The sequence below is a fragment of the Mangifera indica genome, chromosome 4 (genome assembly GCF_011075055.1).
Source record: "Mangifera indica cultivar Alphonso chromosome 4, CATAS_Mindica_2.1, whole genome shotgun sequence".
Classification (NCBI taxonomy): Eukaryota; Viridiplantae; Streptophyta; class Magnoliopsida; order Sapindales; family Anacardiaceae; genus Mangifera; species Mangifera indica.
Window position 1 is genome coordinate 10810044 of NC_058140.1, and position 26248 is coordinate 10836291.

Sequence of the window (26248 nt, forward strand, 5' to 3'; positions counted from 1 at the left end):
GGGTTGAGACTAAGAATATTCCCAAGCTATTATAATAGCCAATAGTTGATGGAACCTGTCAAGCTTCTCTTTGATTATAACACTACACCATTCTACTCTTCAATCAAGCTTTGCCCCACATGCTTTTTTTTGCAAGTTTTTTATTGGTACCATATAATTCCTACAAATTATCTTGCTTCATTACGTAGTTTATAGTACATCAACGAAGAATATGATTGATCAAAAACGTTTTCTCAACTCAAGAACCCTCTAAAACATATAGTTTAATATCATAAGTTCAGGTATCCTGGGTTGAGTAAAAAGTGCGAAGCTTGTATGTCTGGAGTCCATGCCATATCTGGATGGAGAGGTTCAATTGGAATCAGAGCTAGCTGCTTCTGTAAGGCCTTAACATTGTTAACCTGACCGTCTGATTGCTTTAACAGTGAGAGGTCATATGGTGAGATTTTGATCACCTTTGTCACCGAGGACTATGGCTTGTATTACACATATCATGGATAGGAGAATGGGGAGATTGATCACAAAAGGGGGCATCCAGGATGGTGTCTACAGTATAAATGCCATTCAAGGATTATGGCAATGCCTAAGGTGAAGGTGACGGTGCTGTTGCTGATCAAGAGTAAAATGATTCTTGGGTTCGATGATGAAGAAAGCACTGATCTTGGTAATACATAATGGTGGTTTCATATGAGGTGCAGCTTCTATGTTCATGTTGGTGTCCATGCAAAATGGGTTATGCCATCTGAACAAGTAGGAGATGAGAGAGTGACATTGAAAAAATGCCTAATAGACAAGCTTTCAACCAAATTTATACCGTAGATGGTGTTATACTTAGATTGTACTTTATTACATCTCTGGTCCCTAATAAAAAGTCAATTGGCTCCATTACTTATTTGTTTGAAATTTGAAGTGAGAGTTCAGACATCTAAATATGTTTTTCCTTTTTTAGTTCAACTAATCATCACTATATAATTATTTCCTATTTCATACTTATCTTTGGAAGAAAAGAACCTACTGTAAGAGAAGAATTATCTACCCACCATGCGGCATATGCCGATTGATTGAAAGATATTGGCACCGGTTACAGAGTTACATCCTAGGCTGCAGAATCTATTACAGAACAACAGTAGTTTACAAAAATTCCCTTCCACCGGGATGAAGGTCTGGAGAAAGACTGCAGTGGTCTGCAAAGAGAAGCAAAGTAAACAGATTGCCATCAATAGGCTACCAATTGCTTTAGAGCTATACGACCACATTTGCTAATGTAAATACCAGTTAACTTTCAAGCATAAAGCAAAGGGAACATACTCCATTAGATGGATCATTTGCACGTTACTTGATGGTAATGTAGCGATTAGTCCCATGTCTGGCCCAGTAATTCTTGAGATCAAGAGGTACTGACAGATCATTGCCTTCAGCTGCCAGTCGGCTAAGTAATTTTGTAAAGACACTACCACTCATCTTTCGGCCTCCCACACGGGCATGACGCTTGTTTGGCATCTGTGGCAGTGGGTATGATGACAAGGTAGTTGTACAGCAAGATGACTGCCAACCACCATTTCCCCATTTGTAACATTGATGGGGACTTCCCGTGCATGTGCACACTGGTACAGGCATAGTTAGTTCATCAAAATTGATCAGTTTCAACCCTGTATCCTGGTTCTCCCACTCAGACTTTACTTTCTTCCCTTCAGAAGCAACTCTCTTATTCAAATCCTCACCCACTTTCTTCACTTTTCTCGGTGAATAAGACGGCTGTGACATCACTGCTTTGTTATCTTTCATTCGTTTTGTACGCTGCGGCTTGGCTGTTTCAGAAGAAATGACTGATACAGGGAAGGCATCGGTTATGTGTGCATCCCCTGAATTAGGGGGTTCTGTTATATCACTTGGACGGTATGTTGGGTGGTGCATACGCTTTCCTCCACGTTGAACTCCACTGCCCACAGAATAGTTAACAGAAGTTTCACAGTATTGTAATGCAGCTAAGGCATTGTCACGGGCTATCAGGGCAACATCACGCTCAGCAAGGGCTTTATCTCTCTCCTCCAGTGCCTGATCTCGAGCAACTAAGGCTTCCTTCTTTTCGGATAGTGCTACATTCCGCTCCCGGATAGCAGCATCCCTCTCTGCCAGAATAGCCATGATCTTCTTATTCATGATCAAGGCATTACTAGGCGGTTCCTTGAATTGATGATGGGGCATCATATTCCACTAGACATGACATTTGTATTTTACTCAGTTGGATCATAGAGTAACAGATAAAACAAAGATGAATTAATAAATATCAATAAAAAATTGTTCTTACTGCTTGTGTATGTGCCCCTTTGTAGTAATCCGGCTTATACCTCCCACTTTCGTGTTGCCCGCCGTCATCCATCTAAGATCCACACACTTGGAAGTTGATAATTTATCTCAAACTGCTCCTCAAAGTCCAAAGTTCAAAATATTGAAAGTCCACCTGTTTTGCAGAAAAGAAAATGTCTTCTGTTTCAGAAAAAGAAACCAAAAAGTGAATTTCAACAAAGGAGAAAGCTATTAAGTAAAGGACTTTATAAACGTTGTGAATAGTAAAAGTAAGTGCCAAAAGAACTGCAACAGTATGGCTTTAGCAAGAAGACAAGGTCCTAATAAAAGATCTCAAAACAGCCTCATTAAGAGAGACAACAAAAATGCAACCGTATAGAAAAAATAAAAAAAAATATAAAAAGGAGTAGATATCTATCCATTGAAAAAAAGTCAAAAACAAAATTTGATCTCTTCCAATTCGTTATAATCTACAAAAAGAGTGGTATTAAATTAAGGAAATGGAAATGACTAATATTGATCCATGACAATGGATCCAACTGAGGTATATCGCACTCAATCCTCACTAGCCTGTATTTTGCTAAATAATTTACAAATGCAAAGAGGCGCAGGCTTCTTTTGTGGCATTGCCAGGTATCTCAGAGGATAATTACATAGACAGTAAGCTCAAAAATGCTCCAACTTTAAACAGAAAAACTTACCATATACCAAAACAGAAACAAGATCAAAAACTAAAAAGAGACACTACAATTAATCAAGTAACACCAAAACCAGTTCACATTGACAACGAGAAAATAGGTAATTCTGTAATATTTGCAATAAGTGAACATCAACTGTACAAAACCCAGTTCCCCTAGGTTATACACAAGGCACAAAAACCTAAACATCCACTTTATAGCGTGCAAAAAGAACTTCTCAAAGTTGTAATCTCTGCACCAGAAAGTTCGGAAAAACATCAGACAAATCATGCATTATATTAAATTAACTTACATACCTGCTTTATTTCCATATACCCAGATCTGAACTTGGCCTTACTGGTTACCCACACATTATTGAAAGGGAAAAGCTAGTGATTCTTAGATATATTAAATAATCACAAAAGCTTCAAGCTTTCAACGAAATAGAAGATGATTGAAAACTCCAACCATTTGATTTTTTCTTGACAAAGCATTTTAATCTATACATACATATGTCTCCCGCGTCTGGACCACCTTAGATCAAAATTTTCTTGCTTAGATGTATAAACTTTAAAGCTTACTAAATGTTCAAGTTAATGCCAGGCTAATGCAAGATAATAATAAATTAACAAGAAAAAAGAAGAGAAGAATTCAAGCTTTTTCCTATTTTTCTCATAAAAAACCAAACTTTCCAGATCATTACTCACATTAGCATTTATAACCTCAGATTAATACTCCATAAATGCACTCTCAAACACAAAATGAACACATAGAAACTAGATTTATACGCTAACCCCAGTGCAAAAAAAAAAAAATTATTAATCTAGTAAATTAGCAAATGTTTTACACTAGCAAACAAAACAAAGGCTAGAAATTCCGATTAAAGTCAAAATCTGAGTGGAGTAAGGGTTTTGAAGCTATGAGCTTACAGATCGAAGGAAGAGGGAAACTTACTGGTAGATCTATTACTAACCTGAAGCTGCTGACAAAACAAAGGTAGCAATGAGGGAGCTGAGAAATGCCAGAGGTTGATTGGTAAGTGGGATTGAAATTAATCTCCCCTCTAAACGCACCGTTTTGTAAGAACTGGCCTCTGTCTTTTTTCTTTTTTTAACTGCTGTTAATTGCTAGTTGAGTTTCTTCCATTGTTTATTAATTATCTAAGTTGTGACATATGAATTTTCAAATTTCAAAATACTTTTTTTTTTTTTTCTCACAATAGAAATAGGCATCTCGTTGGAGTTAAAAACTCTTTTTTCTTGGGTATTCACTCATTTCTGATACTAAAATGACGAGAAATCATTATCTTCTTTTCGTGAGAAAATTTCTCTCTTTTTCTCTTCCCTATCCCCATAAGATATTCCTCCCAAACTTTTCTCTTTTTATCTCATCAAAAAATATATATATTTATTAAATATTCAGATGTATTTATAATAATTTAAAATTTTTAAAAGTAATTCATTATAAAATTTTAGAAAATATATAAAAGAGAGGGGATAGGATTGGTATATGTTATCTTCAACTATAAATTTTTTTCATCTTTATCTTTATCCATGTCTTTATTAAAAATTTCTTTTTTATTCGAAGAAGAGTAGGTTAAAGACCTGATTTTGAAAGTAGAATTATCATTTCTGTTTTACATAAATAGGTTTAGCTAATTTAATAAGATGGAATTATTTTCTAATTAAATAATAAATAATGAAAGATAATTTGTGTTTAAGATTTTAAATCAAACACAGTATAAATTATACCATCACAGTGATGGCTTCTAATGAACATTATCCATTTTATGAAAGATTCAATCAAGGTATGTTTGATTTGGGTAATCTTTTAATATTTTAGGTATACCAAGTTCCAACCTTTCGATGGTACCATAAAAGCTTTGATGATGGGTTTGCTAAGAGAGAGGGAAGATCATGCATTCATCTCCCATGTGGGATATCACTTGTTTAGACTGTAGCAGGTCTGTTGGCTGGGTTTATGTTTAGAGTAAAGAGCCAAATGGCAGCATTTGAATTATTTGATTGATTGATTGATGCCTGTGAATCAGCTTCGATGGCTTTAATGGATGGGTGCTGCCATATTTCTCTGGGGGTGGACGCATTGACCTCAGTGTTTTGCAATAACTTCCTTCTCAGATGCCACTTTCTCAGTCTTCGATTTTTGGTGTTGTCTGCCAGTGATGAAGGTTATATACACTGCACCAAATTTCATAAAAGTTGGTGAGAATTTTCGTCTCAAAAAATCAAAATATCGTTCATACATTAAATATTTTTTTATAATATTAAGTGATGATATGTATAACTATTATTATATGATCTTCTGTTAAACTCAAATTAACATGAGTTTATTAAATTCATGATATGACAAACACATCTTTAAGGGTGTGCACGATACATTTTGGAAAGTTTTTTCAAATCAAACTAAAAGAATAGTTTAAAAATTGTTTAAACGAAACTAAACTAAATTTAGGGTTTGGTCTGATTTAGATTACGATTTAAATGATAATTATTAGTATTTTATGATATATAATATTTATTCTACAATATAATAAGATACAAGTGAAAAATGATACGTATTATAAAATGTATTGAATTAATATTATACAATAAATTTATCATAGAATATGATACATATAACAAATATGGATCGATACAATTTTTAAAGAAAATGATAGTGCAATAGAAGTATATATGAAAATTATAATTTTTTATTATTTTCTTTTTTAAAAGACGTATCATATAAGACGATACATAATATAAAAAATTAAGTTTTTAATATATGATACGGTACGTGATTCAACAACTATGATTTAAACATTTTATAATCATTCATTTATAAATATATATTATTTAATAAAATGAATTGAATTATAACTTTCTAAAATATAATATGAACATGTACTCTTAATTGTTTATTAGAAAATTTTATTAATCATGGTTTTATATATATATATATATATATATATATATATATATATATAATACAATTTACAGTTTGGTATTAATCAGTAATCCAAATTAAAAAAACGATTTAAAAATTTTGTAATCCAAACCAAATCATAATTTTTAAGCGATTCAATTTGATTTTATAGTTTAAACTGAATTATATATACTTTTATGCACCTTATATGAAATTATTTATCATGAAATGGTAAATTAAATTATTTATTATTAACTCAATTAACCTATTATTATTTTTAACATTATTAAATTTAATTATACAAATTAAATATTTATTTTTTATTCATTAAAAATGTTCGTTAATATTGGACAAATTGTTACATCAAACTGAAAATATTTAAGCACCTTTAAGGCAAAAATTTTCTTGCACAAATTACAAGCTACGCAAAAATATTTTATATTTTAATTACAAGCTGTCTATAAATAAAAAGAAATAAATATAATATTGTTATAATCAATTAATTTTTTCATAATTTTTAATTTTATTAATTTATAATTTATAATAATATCATACTTAAATACAGACCTATGAATTCTTTTTCAAAATATTATTTGAACGTTGTTTCGCATTTTTCCTTTTATTTTGTTTGTTACAATAGTGAGTTATGTTAAGCTCGCTTATAAGGTTGATTTCTAAGTTCGGGCACAGTAACTGGTGTCAAGCTAAAAAAAGGGCCCGAGTCGGGCCTTAAACCGGCCCTTCCCTCGTGCCCCTCTAAGCTGAACTATAAATTCAGACCAGGGCAGCTTGGATACAAAATGTAAATGAGAAAGAGATAGCTTAGGGGAATGGATGGATTACATTGGATGGGTGAGGAAAGCTTTTTCTCACAGCAATGGCAGCCCAAGGGTCTCATTGAGCCCAAACCTTAAAGGGATAATTATTTTTAAAAATAGGTGGCGAATCATCGTCCACTCCTTTGGTTTCACGGCAACATAATAAAACGCTCTGCCTTAATCCTCAGATCCAAACGACTCCGTTTTAGATCTACAATCTACAATGTCTTCCTCTTTCAGCGGCGATGAAACGGCACCCTTCTTCGGCTTCCTCGGCGCTGCTGCTGCCCTCGTCTTCTCCTGTAATCAAACCCTAACTCTCTCTTACTCTAGATGTTTGTTGTGCCAATTAATCGAAATTAATCTTTAGTTTATCTGGAATTATTTGCTGCTTAAATTCGGATCTTAGATCAGATTTAATTGTCTATTATTTTAGGACCTTCGATCAGAAATAGGTAATGCACAAATTAAATTATTAGATTTCTAGTTTGATTATTAAAATCTCCTGATTTTATGAATCATATTCTAATCCTAAGTTTTATGACTGATCGTTAATTAAAGTAGATTATGCATACGATCTTAATTCAGACGCTAATATTAAACTTTGATTGAATGTTCACTCGCTTATTTGGGGAAGAATCATAGAATTGTAAAGTAATCCAAAGTTTCAAACTTGTGTAGCGGCATTTTTTAACTTATTTATTTGTACAAGTTTTCTTGTCAGCTACAATCAAGTGGTTTTTTGGGTATAAATTGTCACGTGTACTTGTTGTTTAGGTATGGGAGCTGCATATGGAACAGCCAAGAGTGGAGTTGGTGTGGCGTCAATGGGTGTGATGAGGCCTGAACTGGTGATGAAGTCTATTGTGCCAGTTGTTATGGCTGGTGTTTTGGGTATATATGGGTTGATTATTGCTGTCATTATCAGTACTGGAATTAACCCCAAGGCTAAATCATATTACCTTTTTGATGGTTATGCTCATCTATCATCTGGTCTCGCTTGTGGTCTTGCTGGGCTTTCTGCTGGAATGGCAATTGGAATTGTCGGTGATGCAGGTGTCAGGTATGCATATATTCATCACATGCATGAGAGGTTTATTTATTTGGTCTGGTTATGAATAATGTGTAAATATTCTTTTTTGTGTTCCTTGCAAAATCCCATCCATTATCTTTGGAAAGATGGTGCATTTTTATAGCATGGATGGCAAAATATCAAATTGTTTTTGGTTTCTTTCCTTAGGAGCAACAAAGTTTATATAACATTGATTAGTATCTCACACTTTCTCTTTGATGGTTTTACTTCTCAAATTTCCATTAAGTGATACTTCATTCAATGAACAGGAACTTAATATGAAAAAAAATTATATTTAGTGGTATGAAATCAGTGAATAGAATAAATCAGTTGTTTGGAAGTTGTTATATAAGAGTTGGCTAGTCAATGGAATGACATTAGCCAATTGCTTGGCATAGTTTTTGGAATTAGAAACAGTGAAAGCATTCTGTGGCTAGGGGTTATAGCTTGTTTTTCTTATTATCTAAGTTTTATTATTTGTAAGGTGCTTTTTGTTTGGGTAATCTGTTTTACCAAAAATGAAACATTGCTTTTATTTATAGATTACATGGAAAATTATTGATTATAAATTATTACTATATTTGATAAAATTAACATGAATAAATAATTATCGTGCTCAGTTGATAGTTTTAAAAGAATATTGGATACTATTTTACTTAAATACCCCTAAATGATTGTTTTGTGGATGTCCTAAAATATTTTCTGTGTTTATAATATGTCAGTATTTTTTTCATATTATCAAATTATGAAATTAATTAATTAAATTATTTTTTGAAGTTGTCATCTTATTGTCATTATATATTTTTTGAAAAATATTTTTCATATTATTTGTTATTCTAATTGAAAATAAAGATATTTTTATCTTAAAAATTTAGTAAATATAGATAACATTGTAACAAAATTAAGATTATTTTGAAAATCTTTAAATACCTAAGCTAGAAATGGTAATCAAATCACCTCCTATATTACTTACTATGTCACTTTGATAATATAAAAGTACTGTAATATTTTATTATTTGACGAATAAAAAAAGATAATGACATAAGTTAATGATAGATTACTAGTATAATCGAACATTATTTTAAACCAAATGGCCCTAGGAGAATTTTATTCCAAGGAGTTTAGGTACATCACGGTATCTTTTATTTTGTTTGCAGAGCTAATGCACAGCAACCAAAACTTTTTGTTGGAATGATCCTTATCCTCATCTTCGCTGAAGCACTTGCCCTTTATGGTCTTATTGTTGGCATCATTTTGTCTTCTCGAGCTGGCCAGTCCAGAGCAGAATAAGGAGGGAGTTGCACCGCCTAGTGATCTTCTCTTTTTGTTGTCACTCCTAAAGACAGATTTTTTAATTGTTCTCAGGTCAACGGCACTTGCAGGGTCACAAAACTTGTTGTGGAAGATACTGCACTGCCAGTCGTTTGGATACTGCTATGTGTTTTTCTAGAAGTAGGATTCAGTTTGTCTGCATAATAAAGGTTGGGAAGGTTTCCTCATTTGGTTTTATTTGTCTTGTAATTTGTAGGAAGTTGAAACTGTTAAATGAATTGGTGCATGTATTATCTTGATAGCTAATCAATTTTCAGTTCAAGCTTCCATTAATAGCAATGAATACTTTAAACATGGTTCAAAGTATCAAAAGCTGCCATTAATCATTGGAAATTAACTTTATCATTGATCAACGAAGTTTGTTTACTTCTTTAATTGTCTTGGGTTAGTCCAGCCCAAAATGAAACACAGGCATCCTATATTTATGCTTCATGGGTACCAATCACCTATGCTTCATGGACATTTATTATGGTGTTCATTTTCTTTCAATTTTTAATCGGTGGGCTAAACTTTTCGAATTATCTGTGTAGCATCCCTAATACTATCTTCTTTAGAATCACTCATCCATGTGTCTATATTATGATTTAGAGTCACTAATTTTGTTCTATTTTAAACTCGTTAGTGGCATAATTATAGTTTTTGATCAGTTTATACAAAAATGATCTAATCTCCTTTCAATACATCGTTGACTACATTATGCATGTCTGGTTATCAGAGTCTTCAACAAGTAATAACACGCACATAAAACCAATAATCAGCAAACACTTATTTTTTATCATATCCATTAATTGTGTCAATCTAAGTTTTTGTCACACTTACCATCTTGAGCCTTGACTGTATTCTCTTTTAAAAATTGTAGTATTTCTGGAGTTCAATGCATGGTGCATCGTGTCAATTCAAACCACGTAAAAATTAAAAAATTAGTACCATGTCACTGAAATATGACATCTGTCACATCATGATATGGTTAAGTGCTAATGACTTGGATTGATTTATGATAAATGTAATCGAATTCTATCGATTTATACACTGCCGACGGAAGATAAAATTACATTAATTTATTGAAATCACATTGCCAGCGCGCCCTTTCTCCAAGTCCAAGATCTCCTTCAATCATCATGTTGGATGCTTTACTCAAAGATATACACCGATTTGGTCGTCCGATTTAATCACTAATCTGAGCAAACATTAGAGATAAGATTGAATTATTAAATTGAAACATAGGCCAAATTTGTAATGCTTCATCTCGTCATGTATATGGTGGAAAACACAAATCTCATAGCTTTAGTTTCTTCAATTCTTTTATTATAGTGTCGGTAAGTAGGTCTTGAATCTTGACATGATCGAATTGGTATTACCCATTAGTTTAATCTCATTTTTCTCAATATATTATCTTCTATTTTTGTTAGGACTATGATATATTAATAATGTAGTACAATTTTATTGTGCATCATTGAGGAAGAATTATTTCCCATTCAATAAAACTATATATATATGTTTTTTAAATATAATTTAAATATATAAATGATATATTATTATTTGATTAGATGATTTTGAATTAAAAATAAATCATATAATAACATATTATCTATATTATAAATTATATATATTAAAAATGTGTATATATAATATTACTCATTAATATTCTCCGGTAATAGAGAAAATTGTCACAAAAATGTGAGTGTCGAGTTAGAGATAAAACCTACAAACCCAATCTTTAGAATGGCCAAAATTTTCCTACACGCTAATCGATTGAGACCACACTCTTTGTGTTTCTCAAAAATAAAAGCAATAGAAAGCAAAAGCACTTTTGGCAATAAGAGTCAGAAAGTTAGGAAAAGAGAAACACAAGTGGCCTCGTCAGCATGGGATTTCTGGTATTCTTTGTCGTCATGCATTAAGAATGAGAATGAGATAAGCCCCATTTCACAATTGTTTGTAAAAGAACAGTTTATGAATGGCTGTTGCATGACTAACCCACCCAATTTTAACATTATTATTTTTTCATGTGATTACATGATTCGCCGCTCATTGGTTCCAAGTGACCAAAATTTTTGGTCATTTGCAGAAGCTAATTTGGCTTATTCCTTGCTTTTGTTATGACAACTTCTTTAATCACTTTTTCTGGGGGTCTAAAGGGCTATGAATTGTCGTTCAATCAACCAAAGGGTCAAGTAACTATACATGCCAATAAGAGATCAAACCTTACCTCATGCCAAAAACAGAAATTAAATTTGTTAAGATGGGATTAAATATTTTTTATTTAAATTAATTTTGCATTAATCTATAAGAGATAAGACAGTGAAAACTGTTAATATGATTGGATGAGTTTTAATTATAACACATACAATGTTGTCATAAGGGCAGATCAAACAGGTCAAAGAGGGTCAAGGTTATTTGAATTTCCTATTTAAAATAAGAAAATAAATTACAAGAGGGAAATGAAATTGTCAGACTATACATCTCAACCACTAGAGAGTATCTTAATAAATAAATAATTTTTCACTATAAGTTCCCACCTATCGGATTTTTAAATTATGGATTCTGATCTAAAACCTAATTTTAATTAAAAAATAGTAATTAAAGGATATAAAAGTCATTTCCTTTCTAAAATTAAAAAAATCATCAACAGAAATTGCGGTTTCAGTTATTACAGCCAACAGATGGCAGCAACCTTTGGTGAGACAAAATAATGATGAATTAATATTCAGAAAACATCATCAGATTCAATGTCTGATAAAATAGATTAACAATCTTACTCCTAAATTATATGAAAGGAAAAATATCACATGCTCAATTATTCTCTTTGGATTCTAAAGGATCCTGAATGATTAAAGGCCAAAAGTCTTATTCCCACCCAGGTTTAGTTTAAACCTTATTCATACTTATTAATTTTTAAAAATTTAAATACTTATTTATCTGTTAAATTTTATTATTATTATCAAAGATAAAATTATTATTTAATAAATATATTTAAAAAACTAAAAATTTATCATCTTTAAGTTTAAAAATTAACAAATTCCTTTCACCCAAAATTTGAAAAATAAGCATTTTCTTCTAAAGTTTTTTCAGTCACCACTACTAGAAGTTGGAGATGACAATGGGCACGTTTTCTCTCCTTCCTAACATCATTTTCAGTCTTATTCATTCCTGTTTATAACGAATCGACATAATTGATCAATAAAGACCTGTCTTTGTCTCCAAATGAAAATCACGATTCATCTTCATTGGAGACGAAGATAAAATTGTCTTTGTTAGAGATGAAAACAAAAATGAAATTGTTTTAGTTTCAAATGAAGATAAAAGTGGTCTATTCTTGACGTTTCTTGTCATGTTAGCATTGACACGAATCGAGCCAAAATTGAATGGGATCTCTTGCTTGATTTTGGTCAGATTTTATGTCAAACAAGAGAGAAGTGGGGGCTATGAAGGGAGGATGTAATGTCAACTAGGTTTCGATAGAGGAGGATCTCGATAACGGAGGGAGAACAACGTTAGAGCCGATTTAGAAACTGATGTTGTAGGAGGGGGTGAAACTATGATTTTTCAGAAGGTAAGGGTGGTTGCATACGGGAAACAAATAAGAGATTGAAACTCTAGACTTAAAGGAGATGAGTCAGTTTTTAAACCTGAAAAATATAAAATTCAAGGACAAAAATAAAATTTTAAAATTTAAGGCATCTTAAAATTTGAATTTAAATAAAAATTTTAAATTATGATTTTACCTTTAATAATAAAAATAAAATTTAACAGATTGATAAATTTTTAAATTTTTAAAAATTAATAAATATAAATTAGATTTACAATGAACCTTGGGGGGAATAGTGTTTTGGCCATTATTAAATATATGAAAATATTATTAAAGTCTAGAAAATAAAATAATTGTGTTTTTTCAGAGTATAATAGCTGCATAAGGAAGGTGTGATGATTGGGTGGCGGTGATGATAAAGCATTTTGTCCCGGTATCACGGGTCTGCTATAAACACAGTCAGGACAAGCCGGAGGGCCCGCCCGCACAAACTCTGAATGATTATACAATTCAATCCAATCCAACACCATACAATACGATTACAGTTTCTGCCCAACTCTTAACCGCCCCGGATTCCTCTCTTTTATTTATAAACGCGCCTCCGGGGACCGATGGACACGTGAGCAACATGACTTTGTCACTGTTTCATCCTCTGCTTTAGATTCTGCTTCTGGTCCCCAAACCAAAATTCCTTCCTTACCCTTCCTCCATCATTAATTTACTCTTTTTTTAAATGGAAAACACATGATATATAATAAAGTAATATTAAATATTCAAATAAATTATATAAATTTATATATACAAACTAAAGTAATAATATTTAATTAAATGATTTTATAGTAAAATAAAAAATATAAATTATCAATTTAATTTATACAAATAAATTTGTAAAATTTGTTTTATTTTATGTCAAAATTGGAGGGGATTTGCCCATCAAGTTTCTAAGAGAAGAAAACTTAGATGTTCAAGGAGTAAGGGCCACACATTGATTGCCATCCACCAATTTGATGGCCAAATCCTTTTAGTTGCGGGTAAAACATCAACATATTTTGGGTCAAGTCTTTGCACATGTTAAGCGGTCTTTGGTCTTCATTTTTTTATGTCACCAAGCCCTTCCTAGTCAAAATTTTGTTGCTTTAGTATTCATTTGTCAATTTGTGTGCATTGACTTTACCCCACCATCCAAATTGTGTGTTTTACTTTGTAGTCAATAGATTCTTTTATTTTCCATGTTTTTAATGTTACCTTTTATCCATCCTCACATCGATAAAATAATAAATATACAAATTATTTCATATATTAAGTATCGAATATGCAATTTATTTCATATATTATATTAAAAATATTATTTTTCATCACCGATCCAATGGAAGGGCAAAAAGGTAAAATAGTGAGATGGATTAAATGTACTCTTTCGAGTGCATGATCCTGAGGCCGGAGGAGGATTTTGGGTTGTTGGTGCGTAGACGACCCCCCATCATCCATCTTACACTCTTGAGAATCTTGAGCGTATTGGGAAAACTCCCAAAGGATAAAGGCTATTCTTGTCATTTCCTGCATGTCATATACGCAAGCCCTGGCGTCCTCCTGAAAGAAAAACTTTATCATTTTTTTTTTGTTTTTACTGTCTTGTTCATTACTTGAATGACTCCACCTGGCCCCGGTAACATCCTCTCCCCTCCATTATTATTACTTACTATTTATTTCTCATCAGAAAAAAAAATAAAATTCGTTGTCCCTCAATGATTATTACACGTGTTTTTTATGGTAAATTTTTATTACTATTACACGTGTTTTGATAGGCTTTTATTAAGTAACCAAATTAGGGTAAAAAAGGAAATAAATTTATTAGATAAATTTTTGGTAATTGGATGGTTAGGTGTTTTTGTTATTTTTTCCTAGTATATCTATTTTACGTGTAGGAGCCGCGTCAAATAAAAAAGGCAATTTGAAACTGTCAGCATACTTGACAAAATTCAAACTCTCTTTCTCTCTTCTCTTATCGCGCTTTACTCAATGTCTCGCAACTCGCAATTCCCGTTTTAACCCTCACATTTGTCACCGGTCCAGTCGCACCTTATTTTCTGTGGGCCTTATTCTTAACGTTTCGACCCTAAACGTACGTTTTGATAAAATTTATCAGACAAAAAGTAATAAATTTTCAAATAAGATTTAAAAATCATAAGTTTTTATCTTTTTAATTTTTAAATTATAAATTTTTACTCAAAATTTAACACAATTAGAAAAAAAAATCAAATGTGAAATAATATAAAATTTATTAAAATTTCTCAAAATAAAAAAAATTATTTCATATTAAATCATTAAATTACACTAAACAAGGTATAGTCTGACAATATATTACATCTTGATTGATGTAATTCAAATTGAATTTGGGCAGATATTGATCAATTGATTTTAGAATTAAGATGAGAAATTTAAAAATTGTTAGGGATAATTTACTTGTACAATGCTATGACTTTTCTAGTTAACAATGTTTTGTATATGGATTGAATAAATAATAATATGTTAATATAGAATTAAATAATTAATAATTAATAATAAAATAATATTTAATTATATAATAATAAATTATTTTATATATATAAAAGTATACATAAAAAAATTATAAACATAATTTTATTATTTCTCTGAATCAATTATTGATTCAATTTACTAATAAAAGTTTGTCAGTCAAAATAAAGAAATCCTTATTTAACAAAAGATAAAATTTGATTTCAAAAATAAAGTCATAGACGTTATCTTTCTGGCGGGCCAATGGGTAGGCAGCACGCACTAATTAAACGGTAAAGTGGAGGTTTTGATTGGCCTATGCAGTCCAGCCAGGAAACACAAGTTTATTGGACTACATGGCACGTGACCGACACATGCACATTCGATTTATTTCTCTCGGTGTTAACGGAATCTGTGAACAAATGGCTAACTAACTTCTTGTCACGTGGCAGAATCACGTTCGTTCAAGATATCCAAACGGCCGAAACTTCCAGCTACTTTCCTCAGTATAATATCAATGAGATGATCACCTAGAGGTCCCAATTTATCGGCGTGTTATAGAAAGAAGCCTCGGGAGAAAAGCCTAGGAAATGGCCCCACAGTCTGAAGCCACGCGGCAACTCGACGCTGATCAAACACTTACCTAAGGAATCTTATAAAATAATAAAACTAAAAATTAATATATAATTATAAAATTAAACAGCCTTCCATTGACTAATCGAAAAGTTTGAAATAAAATTTAATTCTTTCAAAATAAACGGATGAAATATTAGATTGTGTTTTTAACTATTTAATTATATAAAAAAATTTAAAATATTTATATGGGCCGAAATAAATTGGGCCACAGCCCATGAAGCCCAAATTTACCCCTAACTTCCTATATAAATCTACCCCGCCTTTCATGCAAATCTCGCTCAGTTCCACCTCGTTAGACGTCTTCTTTGAAGATTAAACGAAACCCTAGCATTCATTGTCTCTCTTTCTGTGTCTTTCTATTTATTAAATTTCCGTCCTATTTTCCCTCACTTTCCGGGAAAATCTCCGGAACTCTCTCCCTTCTTCCTTCTTTCATTCAACCAAAAACCAATCTCCAGATCTCATTTATATCAAAAACAACTTTCCTTCATTTTCTTTGTGTTTCCTCGTCTTTTTGGGTTAATTAATCGTCTTCAGATCTGCATGCTTTTTGCATCTCACGGGGCTTAAATCTTTTCTTAATTAGTTTTCATTTTTTCTCCTGATATTATATGTGGGTGTTGTTGCGTATAAGAGGTTAAAGCGGCGGGGCTGTCTTTCCATTGTAATAGATCTTCTACTGTCTTCTTTTGAGGGGGTAGCCGGGGCCTCGGCCTCGGCGGGTCTTAAAGCCCCCACCTTTACAAACCAAAAAGAAATTCAACCCTAAAACACTAACCCCCTTCATTTTTTATTTCTTTCTTTTCTAACCCTCTTTTTACTCATCAACCTCGCGGAAGAGGATCATGCCTGCCCTCGCTTGTTGCGTAGACGCTGCCGTAGCGCCTCCTGCCTACGCTGCTTTTGCCTGGGATGGCACGTCCCTTCCCACTCCGTTCACCGCCCCCACCCACACCCCCACCCCCACCCCCACTCCCACCATAGAAAATGATTCACATTGGTCACCATCTCACTCGGCGGTCCTCTACAAAATCGATGGATGGGGCGCGCCGTACTTCGCGGTCAACTCATCCGGTAACATGACCATCCGTCCCTACGGTGTTGGCACGCTGCCCCACCAGGAGATCGATTTGCTTAAGATTGTGAAGAAAGTTTCGGATCCGAAGTCAACCGGCGGGCTCGGGTTACAACTCCCTCTCCTTATCCGTTTACCCGACGTGCTCAAGAACCGACTTGAATGTCTCCAAACAGCGTTTGACTTTGCAGTTCAGACTCAGGGGTACGAAGCTCGTTACCAAGGCGTGTACCCCGTGAAATGTAACCAGGACCGCTTCGTTGTTGAAGATATTGTGAGATTTGGATCGCCATTCCGGTTCGGGTTGGAAGCCGGATCAAAACCGGAGTTGTTGTTGGCCATGAGCTGCTTGTGTAAAGGAAACCGTGAATCACTCCTTATTTGCAATGGATTCAAAGATGCAGAGTATATAAGTCTCGCTTTGTTCGCAAGGAAGCTAGCTCTAAACACAGTGATTGTATTAGAGCAAGAAGAAGAGCTTGATTTGGTTATTGATATAAGCAAGAAACTTAACGTTAGTCCAGTCGTCGGAGTCCGAGCAAAACTGAGAACTAAACATTCGGGACATTTCGGGTCCACCTCGGGTGAGAAGGGCAAATTCGGGTTAACAACTACCCAGATTATACGTGTGGTGAGGAAACTTGAACAGGCTGGCATGCTGTTTTGTTTGCAGTTACTGCATTTTCATATCGGATCCCAGATACCCACAACGGCGTTATTAGCTGACGGCGTTAGTGAAGCTGCACAGATCTACTGCGAACTGTTCCGTCTCGGTGCTAACATGCAAGTTATCGATATCGGCGGCGGGTTAGGTATCGATTATGACGGATCAAAATCTGGTGACTCAGACGTGTCTGTTGCGTATAGTCTTGAAGAGTATGCAACAGCTGTCGTTCAAGCAATTCGCTATGTTTGTGACCGCAAGAATATCAAGCACCCTGTGCTTTGCAGCGAGAGTGGTCGTGCTATAGTCTCTCACCATTCAGTTTTGATTTTTGAAGCAGTTTCTGCTTCTGGCCCCTCTGCCTCCGACATGACTTCTGGTTCTCTTCAGTACTTCGTTGAAGGGTTGAGTGAAGAGTGCCGTTCTGATTATTACAATCTGAAAAGTGCAGCATTGAGCGGTGAGTTTAAGACTTGTTTGTTTTACGCTGATCAGTTGAAACAAAGGTGCATTGAACAATTTAAAGACGGGTCAATTAGTATGGAACAATTAGCGGACGTTGATGGGTTGTGTGAATTAATTGCTAAAGAGATTGGTGCGGCAACTGATCCAGTACGTACATATCATGTGAATCTATCTCTTTTTACTTCAATTCCTGATTTCTGGGGGATTGGTCAGTTGTTTCCTATAGTTCCGATTCACCGTCTGGGTGAACGGCCAGGAGTGAGAGGGATTTTGTCTGATTTGACCTGTGATAGCGATGGTATGATTGATAAGTTCATTGGTGGTGATTCAAGCTTGCCTTTACATGAGATGGAGGGGGGTAGTGGTGTAGGGAAGTACTATTTGGGGATGTTTTTGGGTGGGGCTTATGAGGAGGCACTCGGAGGAGTCCATAATTTGTTTGGTGGCCCAAGTGTTGTACGTGTCTCGCAGAGCGATGGTCCTCATAGCTTTGCTGTGACTCGCGCTATGCCAGGGCCGTCTTGTGGGGATGTCCTCCGAGTGATGCAGCACGAGCCCGAGCTCATGTTCGAGACCCTCAAGCATCGCGCAGAAGAGCAATGTGGTGACGGTGACACTGATGATGATGACAATAGTAATAACTCTTATTCTGCATTAGCTAGCAGCCTTGCTCGGTCCTTCCACAACATGCCTTACCTTGTGGTGCCGGCTTCCTGTTCTTTGACTGTTCTTAATAATGGTGGAGGGTTTTACTACTGCAACGAGGATGATTACAATGCTGTTGCTGTTGATTCTGGTCCCGGTGAGGACGAGCAGTGGTCTTATTGCTATGCTTGATGAAACTGATAATCATGTCTCTGTGGACTGTCTCTCCCTTCTGGTTTCCTGTTATGTTTCTTAATTTTAATTTTCATTGTTCAGTTTTATCTTGTAGTTTTCATTTGCAAACGATGGAAGCATGCAGTTGAACATTGACTCTTTTGCTTTTATTATTTCCTGAAGAAGAGGGGATTGAGAACTGAATCCACCCTTTTGTAAATTCGGGATCTTGTTCCCTCTTACTTTTTAATCCTTTTCATATCCCAGTAGTGGTAGACTTCTACAATAGCTTTTAGTTTTCAATAGTTTATACAACTGAATGGTTAGTTGAAGATGTTGCTTTTTGAAAATATGAATGCTTTTTACTCTTTATTCAATCTTGATCCTATGTAGGGCCTTAGCTTGTGCTCTGCAGGTAAAAAATAAATGTAAAATAGGGTCAGCCTTTTGCAGAAAAAATGTTCACGAAATCACGACTTACGGGGTCTTTTTGTCTTTGAGTTAGCTGGGTTGGCATGGCAAGTTTGAGGGTAAAAGGAAGGCCAAGGCTTTTTGTGTGATTAGCCATTCTGCTAGCTGCAATTTTCCCAGTCATGAACTGTATCTGGGTGGGTGTCAATAACTTTAATTCTTAATGCTTTATCAGCAGTGACTTTGTTTCAAAGATGATATATTTCTAATTCTACCTATAGCTTTGTGTTATTGGATGGTTCAATAGCGTTCTCTCAAATGGTATCTCACTTTTTTGACCACATTTTTGTGGGCTTATGTTTAGCCTCAGGCCCTCTTGTGGTCAAGATTGGATGCTGTGCGTTTGATAGGAATTTGTGAAGATTGGTGTTTGTTACTTGTGGAATAAAATCAACTTTTCAAAAATTTCTTAGACAAACACGATAAAAATTTAAGAATTTGATAAATTTGTTTAAAGACTAATGAGAGAGACTTGCCTGATGAAAGAGGACTGCGTGCGTACCAAGTGATTGTCAAACTAAATGTATACATGAACCTAATACTGAAACCTCATGTTATACTGCAGTAGAAAAATCAAGGGGAATCAAGGTTTGATCTGGCATATATAACCAACAAAGTCTCGAACATAATAAACCCTTTTACTTGGGTGGGGATTCAACATCCTTTGCCCGCCAGGGCGTTCCATGTTATTTTTCTTCATTGATGACTATAATCTGATACTCGAATAACTTTAACTTTTCTTCTACCTGGGAGACCAGAGATGAACCAGATGACTAAACATACACACAACCTCCTCCAGCTCCTTGAAAAGCAGTATGCAATGATAAATTATTTGCAATGCTTCTAAACCAGATTTCCTTTTCACCTTTTTCTTTGACAAATCGATTGTCAATTTTGACAAAGACGAAGAGTTTGAAGATATAACATTCAATTCTAAAATATCTGCTGGAATCTCAGAACATCCAACAAATTAAACTAGTTAATACACACATAAAAAGTATAAAACTGCTTGGCTCTTCAATATTATTCCCAGATAAAGCTGGGCCAGTAATAGTGTGTAAATTCTTGGATTTATATCAAGAATTCTCCCTTTCACAGAATATATGATCAAAAAGTTATCCGACAGATAATGAAATTGGCATAATCAGTGGTGAAGATTCAGAGATATTATTGAAATTATTAAACTGGGTTGAATAATGTTCTCTGCTTTATTTATTTATTTATTTTTGATGGACTGAAACAAGACTTTCTATTGCAAAGAATTTACAATGAGATGAAAGATTAATGTGAGGCCTGAAATAATCTGCAAGATTGAAGTAAATCCAGAATAAATTTTCCACCATTAACTAGAATTTGGTATTGATCTTGTTTTTCTTTTTTCGAATATGGGAGCATTGCACAAAAGATTATCGTGCTTCATATTCTTCTTCCAGATTGCCATGCCGCAAAAGATAAATGTGAATATACTATTATTTTGCAACAGAGGAAGAACATTAGCATATATTTTGATACTTAGCTTTTGCATGCCATTTAATCTTCATCTGATAGCAATAACAGTCAGGGAAATTAATTAATTTAGGCAAAAATTTCCCCGCCTTAGCCTCAACATTTTTAGGCAAAAAAATATTCAATTTAACAATTTTTAAGCAAACTAAATATGGTTTACCCCCCCTTATACCCATCCAACACCAAAAGCCAAAATACACTTCTTTATGACCATCGGAAGAAGCTGCCGACCACCGCAATGAAGACACAAATAACATGCAAATGGATCAAAAGGTAAGAGTTTGCCATTGCTTCCGTTCGATTTCTTCATCGTTCCGTTTGTTTTTTTTGCTTCTATTTTGTTAGTTAGTTTGTTTGATTTCACTAGTTTTTGTGCCAGATGAAGCTAGAAACTGCCGCCAGCATCATATTGAGACTTTCGGAAATGTTGTATTGTTAGTTCGATTTGCTTAGATTTCTCCATAATTTGGTTAGTTTTTGTGTTGAAAATTGCCCAGGGATAATGATTTGGTTTGTGTTGTGGTGTAAATCGGTTTTTTTAATTATTCTTTTTTCAAGAAACTTGCAATTCTGATTATTCTTCGATTTGGATATCAAAACTTGTTTAACTTTGACAAATATAACATATCCGAATTGTCTACAAAGTTATGTTTACTTATTTTAAATTCCAACAATCTAAAAAACATCACATTTCCTCAAAAAATCAACATGATCAAATTAAATGTGTTTGCTGTTTTGTTGTCTTGAGAGGAAAATAGTGAAAGAGGAGTAATACAGAGAGAAAGGGTATTATTGGTAGAAAATGTGGGGTTAGCATCAAAAGGTAGAAGATAAATTTTTTTTTGCCTTCAAATGTATAGGTGGGAAACTATTTCCCTAAATTAATTAATTTCCCAATACGCAAACTCACACAGAATGTAAATGGGCCAAATATGTTGAGTCAATCTTGATTGGGCTGAACACCAGGCCTTTTAAGCCCAGGGAATCCGAAGCAAACGTGGCAGATAGCAATGTCGCGTGCACAATACGCACAATAGCACATCTTAGTAGTCGTTCAATTCTTCTTCTCTCTCAGATTAAACTCTAACCTGCACGGCTTCTCTCTCCCTCTCTCCGGTTAGGTATTTGCGATTCTTCCCTTATTTTAGTAAAATTATATTTACTCTATATTTTTATGATCTCTAAGTTCCATGTATTCATACGCTGACTGCATTTAATTGAGTTCTAATTTAATCCAATTCAATTGCACTGTCGGTTTTGTTCTAATACAACTTATTATTGTCTAATTGTTTGGTTGCCGATAAAATATCCGTGAAAATTAATATTCAGATGAAATGAATCTTTTGTTATTTGGAGAATCCGCGACTTTCTTTTCTATCAAGTTATTGTTTTTTTGGGCTAAGTTCTATCAAGTTATTGTTGTGTAGCTTGAGTTGGCTCAATTTTCAAGTGATTAACTTACTACGTTCAAAATTCAAAGTTTCTAATTTTACGAATTTTGTTCTCATTCAAAATTTGCAATGAATTTTTTGATTTTATGAATATTTTGTTGAGATATTACTGTTAACAGGGAGTTCTATTTTTTTTATAGGTGGCTCGAAGGTTGAAGTATTAACGTTTTAACTTTTATTGGATCGAAAATGGTATGCTTCTAATTTATGCATTTTTTTCTTAGGTTGATTATTGTAAGAGGCTGCTAGGAATAATGCGTAGAGTTTGATGATTTTTCTTCTTTTTATTTGAAGAACTTGGTTTGTTGTTTAATGTTGTTTTTCAGTTGATTGTAAGGTAGTATGTTCATTTGCTGTGTCGGTATAGGTAATTTTAATTTTATGTTTTTGAACCTAAATGATTTGCAATTTCCAGAGCGGCTACATCAGTCATTTCAATCTTGTCTAAAGCCTTGGTCATCATTTCATCCATGGCACTGAAATCCTCTTTAATAATTTGTACCTATCTCTGCACTGGACTTCTTTTGTTTTTTAGTACTTTTGAAATAATTAAAAAACCTCTATGGACATTTCTTTGCTTGTTAATTGTCTGGATAAGATTCAGACCTGTGAGTTATACCAAATCTTTTGCCTGTTAATATCATGAATCTAGTTCAATTAGAATATTTTTTACTTTGAATTGTTGTTGTCTCCATGTCTTATGATTCTTTTTTTAAAATAATGTTCTAGCTGAAGTCGTGTTGCATAATGCCATGACCATCAAAATCCCCATCACTGGGTTTTTAGATTTATAGTTCACATGATGGAAAGAGTAGCCTACTAATTTAACGAGAAAAAAAATTAGAGATCAATTTATATACTTGGAGAAAGTTATCTATGGTACTGCTACCTTTTTTTTTGACAACTATATTTCACCAAAAGATCTTGTTGGTCATATCATTATGTAGCATGGTAGAGAGTAATATGCTGATAAGTTTAGTGTTTATTTTTGAAGCAGTAGAATGTGTTTTGTTCTTCTTTTTGGGTGATGTGGACTCTTTTGGATCATAAGTATAGCTTTATTGATTCTTCTATAATCGCTGTTCACTTTGTTGGTGTTGTAGTTTTTCGAAGGATATGGATATCATGGGACATCATTTGAGCAGAGTTATAGATGTTACCCTGCATCTTTTATTGAAAAGGTTGGAATTCCTATTTCATCTTGTCCCTCTTGAATTTGCTGATAACTTTAAATGTTATTATATCTAAAAATTGTTCTTTTACTCACAACACCTGTATAATTTTATTTGTTAAATTATTTTGATGTTTTTTCTTAATGACTCTAATTTTCTTTTTTCTTGACTATGCTGCAGCCACAAATTGAAAGTGGTGATAAAAGTGAGTCTTTCAATTGGTGTGCTTTTAGTTTCTAGATGTCTCTTTCTCTTAAGACTTTCCTAATCTCTTTTTAATTTCTGTTTTCAGTTATAATGCCTCCCTCAGCCCTTGATCGCCTTGGTAAGTTATTTTAGTTGCATTTATGTTGGGCTTTGTTTAACTTACTGTTGTTTATGCAAATTTTCATGAGTCATGATCTAGTTCTATAATGCTTACAATAGACACAATCTTGCAGCATCTTTGCATATTGACTATCCAATGTTGTTTGAGCTTCGGAATAATGCTGCTGAGCGAGTCTCACATTGTGGAGTTCTGGAATTCATTGCAGAAGAAGGCATGATCTATATGCCATATTGGGTAGGCAGGAAAAAATGTTTGCACACTTAAAATTTTCTGAGTGTTTTTCTGTATTGTTCATTGCAGCTGGCAAAGTACTCTTCAAGTTGTTTAATATCTACCGTTTTGGTTCGATTTTTGTTATTTAGATGATGGAGAATCTGCTCCTTCAAGAGGGCGATATTGTACGAGTGAAAAATGTTACACTTCCCAAGGGAACATATGTTAAACTCCAACCTCACACGAAGGACTTTTTGGATATTTCTAACCCCAAGGCTATGTAAGTGCATTGTATTATAATTCAGTATTAGTTTGGATAAGAGGTAGTAAGGTAGTAAAAAATTGTTAAAACTTTGATGATTTGACAAAAATGTGGATTCTCATTGTGACAATCGTGTTGTTGTCGTTTTATCAATGCTTCTGTTCTTATGAAGCTGCTTTCCATGTCCTTTAATTTGCTGTTCCTGTTGTGTATCATAATGAATCTGTCTAACTTGATATGCCTGCATTTGCCAATTCCTTTATTATTTTATGGTTTGAGCAATGCTATGTACACCCAATTTTGAGTACTCAATTGGATACCTAGATGATGTGTTATCATATGATTGAGTGTTATTTTATCCTAAATTTAAAATCATCCTATTACATGATAGTGCGTTATTTGGGTACCCAATCAGATATTCAAAATTGGGTGCTTATGGTTTTATTGTTATCAATAAAACTACATGTACGCGTCTTTAAGTATACAAATAGGTATACAGATGATGTGTCATCATACGATTTGGTGATTTTAAATTAAGGATAAGGTAATACACAATCATATGATGACACATCATTTGTGTATCTATTTATGTACTTAAAAGTGTATACAAATAACATTGCACTTATTGTTATAGTTTCATTCATGCCTTTAAAAGATAAGTATCTTATGTATTGTTATTGCATCTTTCTTCTTCAGCTTGGAGACCACACTAAGGAATTATTCCTGCTTGACCACTGGGGACAGTATCATGGTTGCATATAACAATAAGAAATATTACATTGACATTGTAGAGACAAAACCTTCTAATGCAATTAGCATCATTGAGACAGACTGTGAGGTGGATTTTGCACCACCCCTTGATTACAAGGAACCTGAAAAGCCCATTCCATCCGCTTCTGGAAAGGCAGCAGCACATGGTGAGAATAGCTTCCCTAGTTCTTTCTGTCATTATCTTTATTTTTCTCCTCTTTTTTCCTTCTCTCTCTCGTTCTCTCTCTTTATGTTCAACAATGTATCTTATTTTTGTGAGAACTTTCACATTATACAGGATTATAACAATTTTTAAACTTCTCTTTCTTTTTAGTTGATTTCCTTTAAGTGATTTCTGTCTTACATCCTAGCATATCAGAAATGAGATTTTATGCTCTGTCATTTGCCAAGTTATCCTGTATAAAGAGTGACCACAGTTAGTTGAACTGACTTCCTGCTGATTGTGGATCTGTTGTGGGAGAGTGAAATTTCTATTTTCTTATGGATACTTTAAATTTAATTGTGAGATTTGATGGGCAGTGATGAAGCCATCTGTTTTATTTCTGCAGTTGAGACTCCTATGGAGGCTGAACCAAAATTCAGCCCTTTTACTGGAGCTGGGAGACGTCTGGATGGGAAACCTTTGGCATATCAACCTCCACCAGTTTCTTCCTCTGTGTCCAAGGATAAGCAACCTTCCATTGCTAATAGTAGTGGAAAACCCTCTGCAGGCTCTAGCTCACAGATTGCAGCACACCAATCTCAAGGAAAGCTTGTGTTTGGATCAAACGCAAGTCGTGCTTCCAAGGAAACACAAAAGGTATTCTCAGTTTTAGCAATCTTTAGCTATTTTTCTCAGTTTGTTTACCATCACTAAGCTATAAGTAAATTTGCGGAAAACAATGAAACAGAGCACCGTTATGAGCTGCTAAGCAATTTTGTTTTATGCCATACAGGAAGCTGGAAAAGAGAAGAAAAAGGAGGAACCTGAAAAGAAAGAAGAGCCAAAGTTCCAGCCTTTTACTGGGAAAAAGTACTCTCTGAAGGGTTGATTAATTAGTTGATCAAATTACTTTTCATTAAATCTTTCCTGTTCATTCTGGCTTAAGCAAAAATTACAGAACTACAATGATCTGGCATATGTATCATGGAAAACGCAGATTTTAGGTCAATCATGTTAAAACGAAGAAAAAGAGAATTCAAGTTATATCAGATTCTGTTTGATTATGAATCATTGAAATACATGTAAATCTTTGCAATTTGTGCCA

At 33.8% G+C, this 26248-nt stretch overlaps 4 protein-coding genes across 8 annotated transcripts; 3 read left to right on the forward strand and 1 right to left on the reverse strand.

Annotated features, from left to right (window-relative positions):
* Nucleotides 1-1033: 1033 nt before the first annotated feature.
* LOC123214781 (protein BASIC PENTACYSTEINE4) lies at nucleotides 1034-4050 on the reverse strand. 5 transcript variants are annotated; one of them, XM_044634760.1, is made up of 4 exons: nucleotides 3958-4049; nucleotides 2309-2461; nucleotides 1309-2214; nucleotides 1034-1184 (listed from the first exon to the last, which is right to left on the reverse strand). In XM_044634760.1, the coding sequence occupies exons 2-3, from the start codon at nucleotides 2378-2380 to the stop codon at nucleotides 1333-1335; spliced, it is 954 nt and encodes a 317-aa protein (XP_044490695.1). In that variant the 5' UTR covers nucleotides 2381-2461; nucleotides 3958-4049; the 3' UTR covers nucleotides 1034-1184; nucleotides 1309-1332. The 5 variants fall into 5 exon arrangements, with proteins under 5 accessions (XP_044490695.1, XP_044490698.1, XP_044490699.1 ...); XM_044634763.1 differs by having other exon boundaries at nucleotides 3939-3989; XM_044634764.1 differs by lacking the exon at nucleotides 3958-4049 and adding an exon at nucleotides 3302-3894.
* Nucleotides 4051-6717: 2667 nt separating this feature from the next.
* Nucleotides 6718-9401, forward strand: LOC123212684 (V-type proton ATPase 16 kDa proteolipid subunit-like). Its single transcript, XM_044631818.1, has 3 exons — nucleotides 6718-7026; nucleotides 7502-7787; nucleotides 8954-9401. The coding sequence occupies exons 1-3, from the start codon at nucleotides 6948-6950 to the stop codon at nucleotides 9084-9086; spliced, it is 498 nt and encodes a 165-aa protein (XP_044487753.1). The 5' UTR covers nucleotides 6718-6947; the 3' UTR covers nucleotides 9087-9401.
* A 6662-nt stretch (nucleotides 9402-16063) lies between these two features.
* On the forward strand, nucleotides 16064-19159 carry LOC123213585 (arginine decarboxylase-like). The gene has a single exon (XM_044633058.1). It carries the CDS (start codon nucleotides 16650-16652, stop codon nucleotides 18843-18845), a length of 2196 nt encoding a protein of 731 aa, XP_044488993.1. The 5' UTR covers nucleotides 16064-16649; the 3' UTR covers nucleotides 18846-19159.
* Nucleotides 19160-21816: 2657 nt separating this feature from the next.
* Nucleotides 21817-26248, forward strand: LOC123215077 (ubiquitin recognition factor in ER-associated degradation protein 1). The gene is made up of 10 exons (XM_044635134.1): nucleotides 21817-21925; nucleotides 22396-22447; nucleotides 23359-23436; nucleotides 23608-23632; nucleotides 23720-23752; nucleotides 23868-23989; nucleotides 24118-24248; nucleotides 24927-25147; nucleotides 25550-25800; nucleotides 25937-26248. The coding sequence occupies exons 2-10, from the start codon at nucleotides 22445-22447 to the stop codon at nucleotides 26030-26032; spliced, it is 960 nt and encodes a 319-aa protein (XP_044491069.1). The 5' UTR covers nucleotides 21817-21925; nucleotides 22396-22444; the 3' UTR covers nucleotides 26033-26248.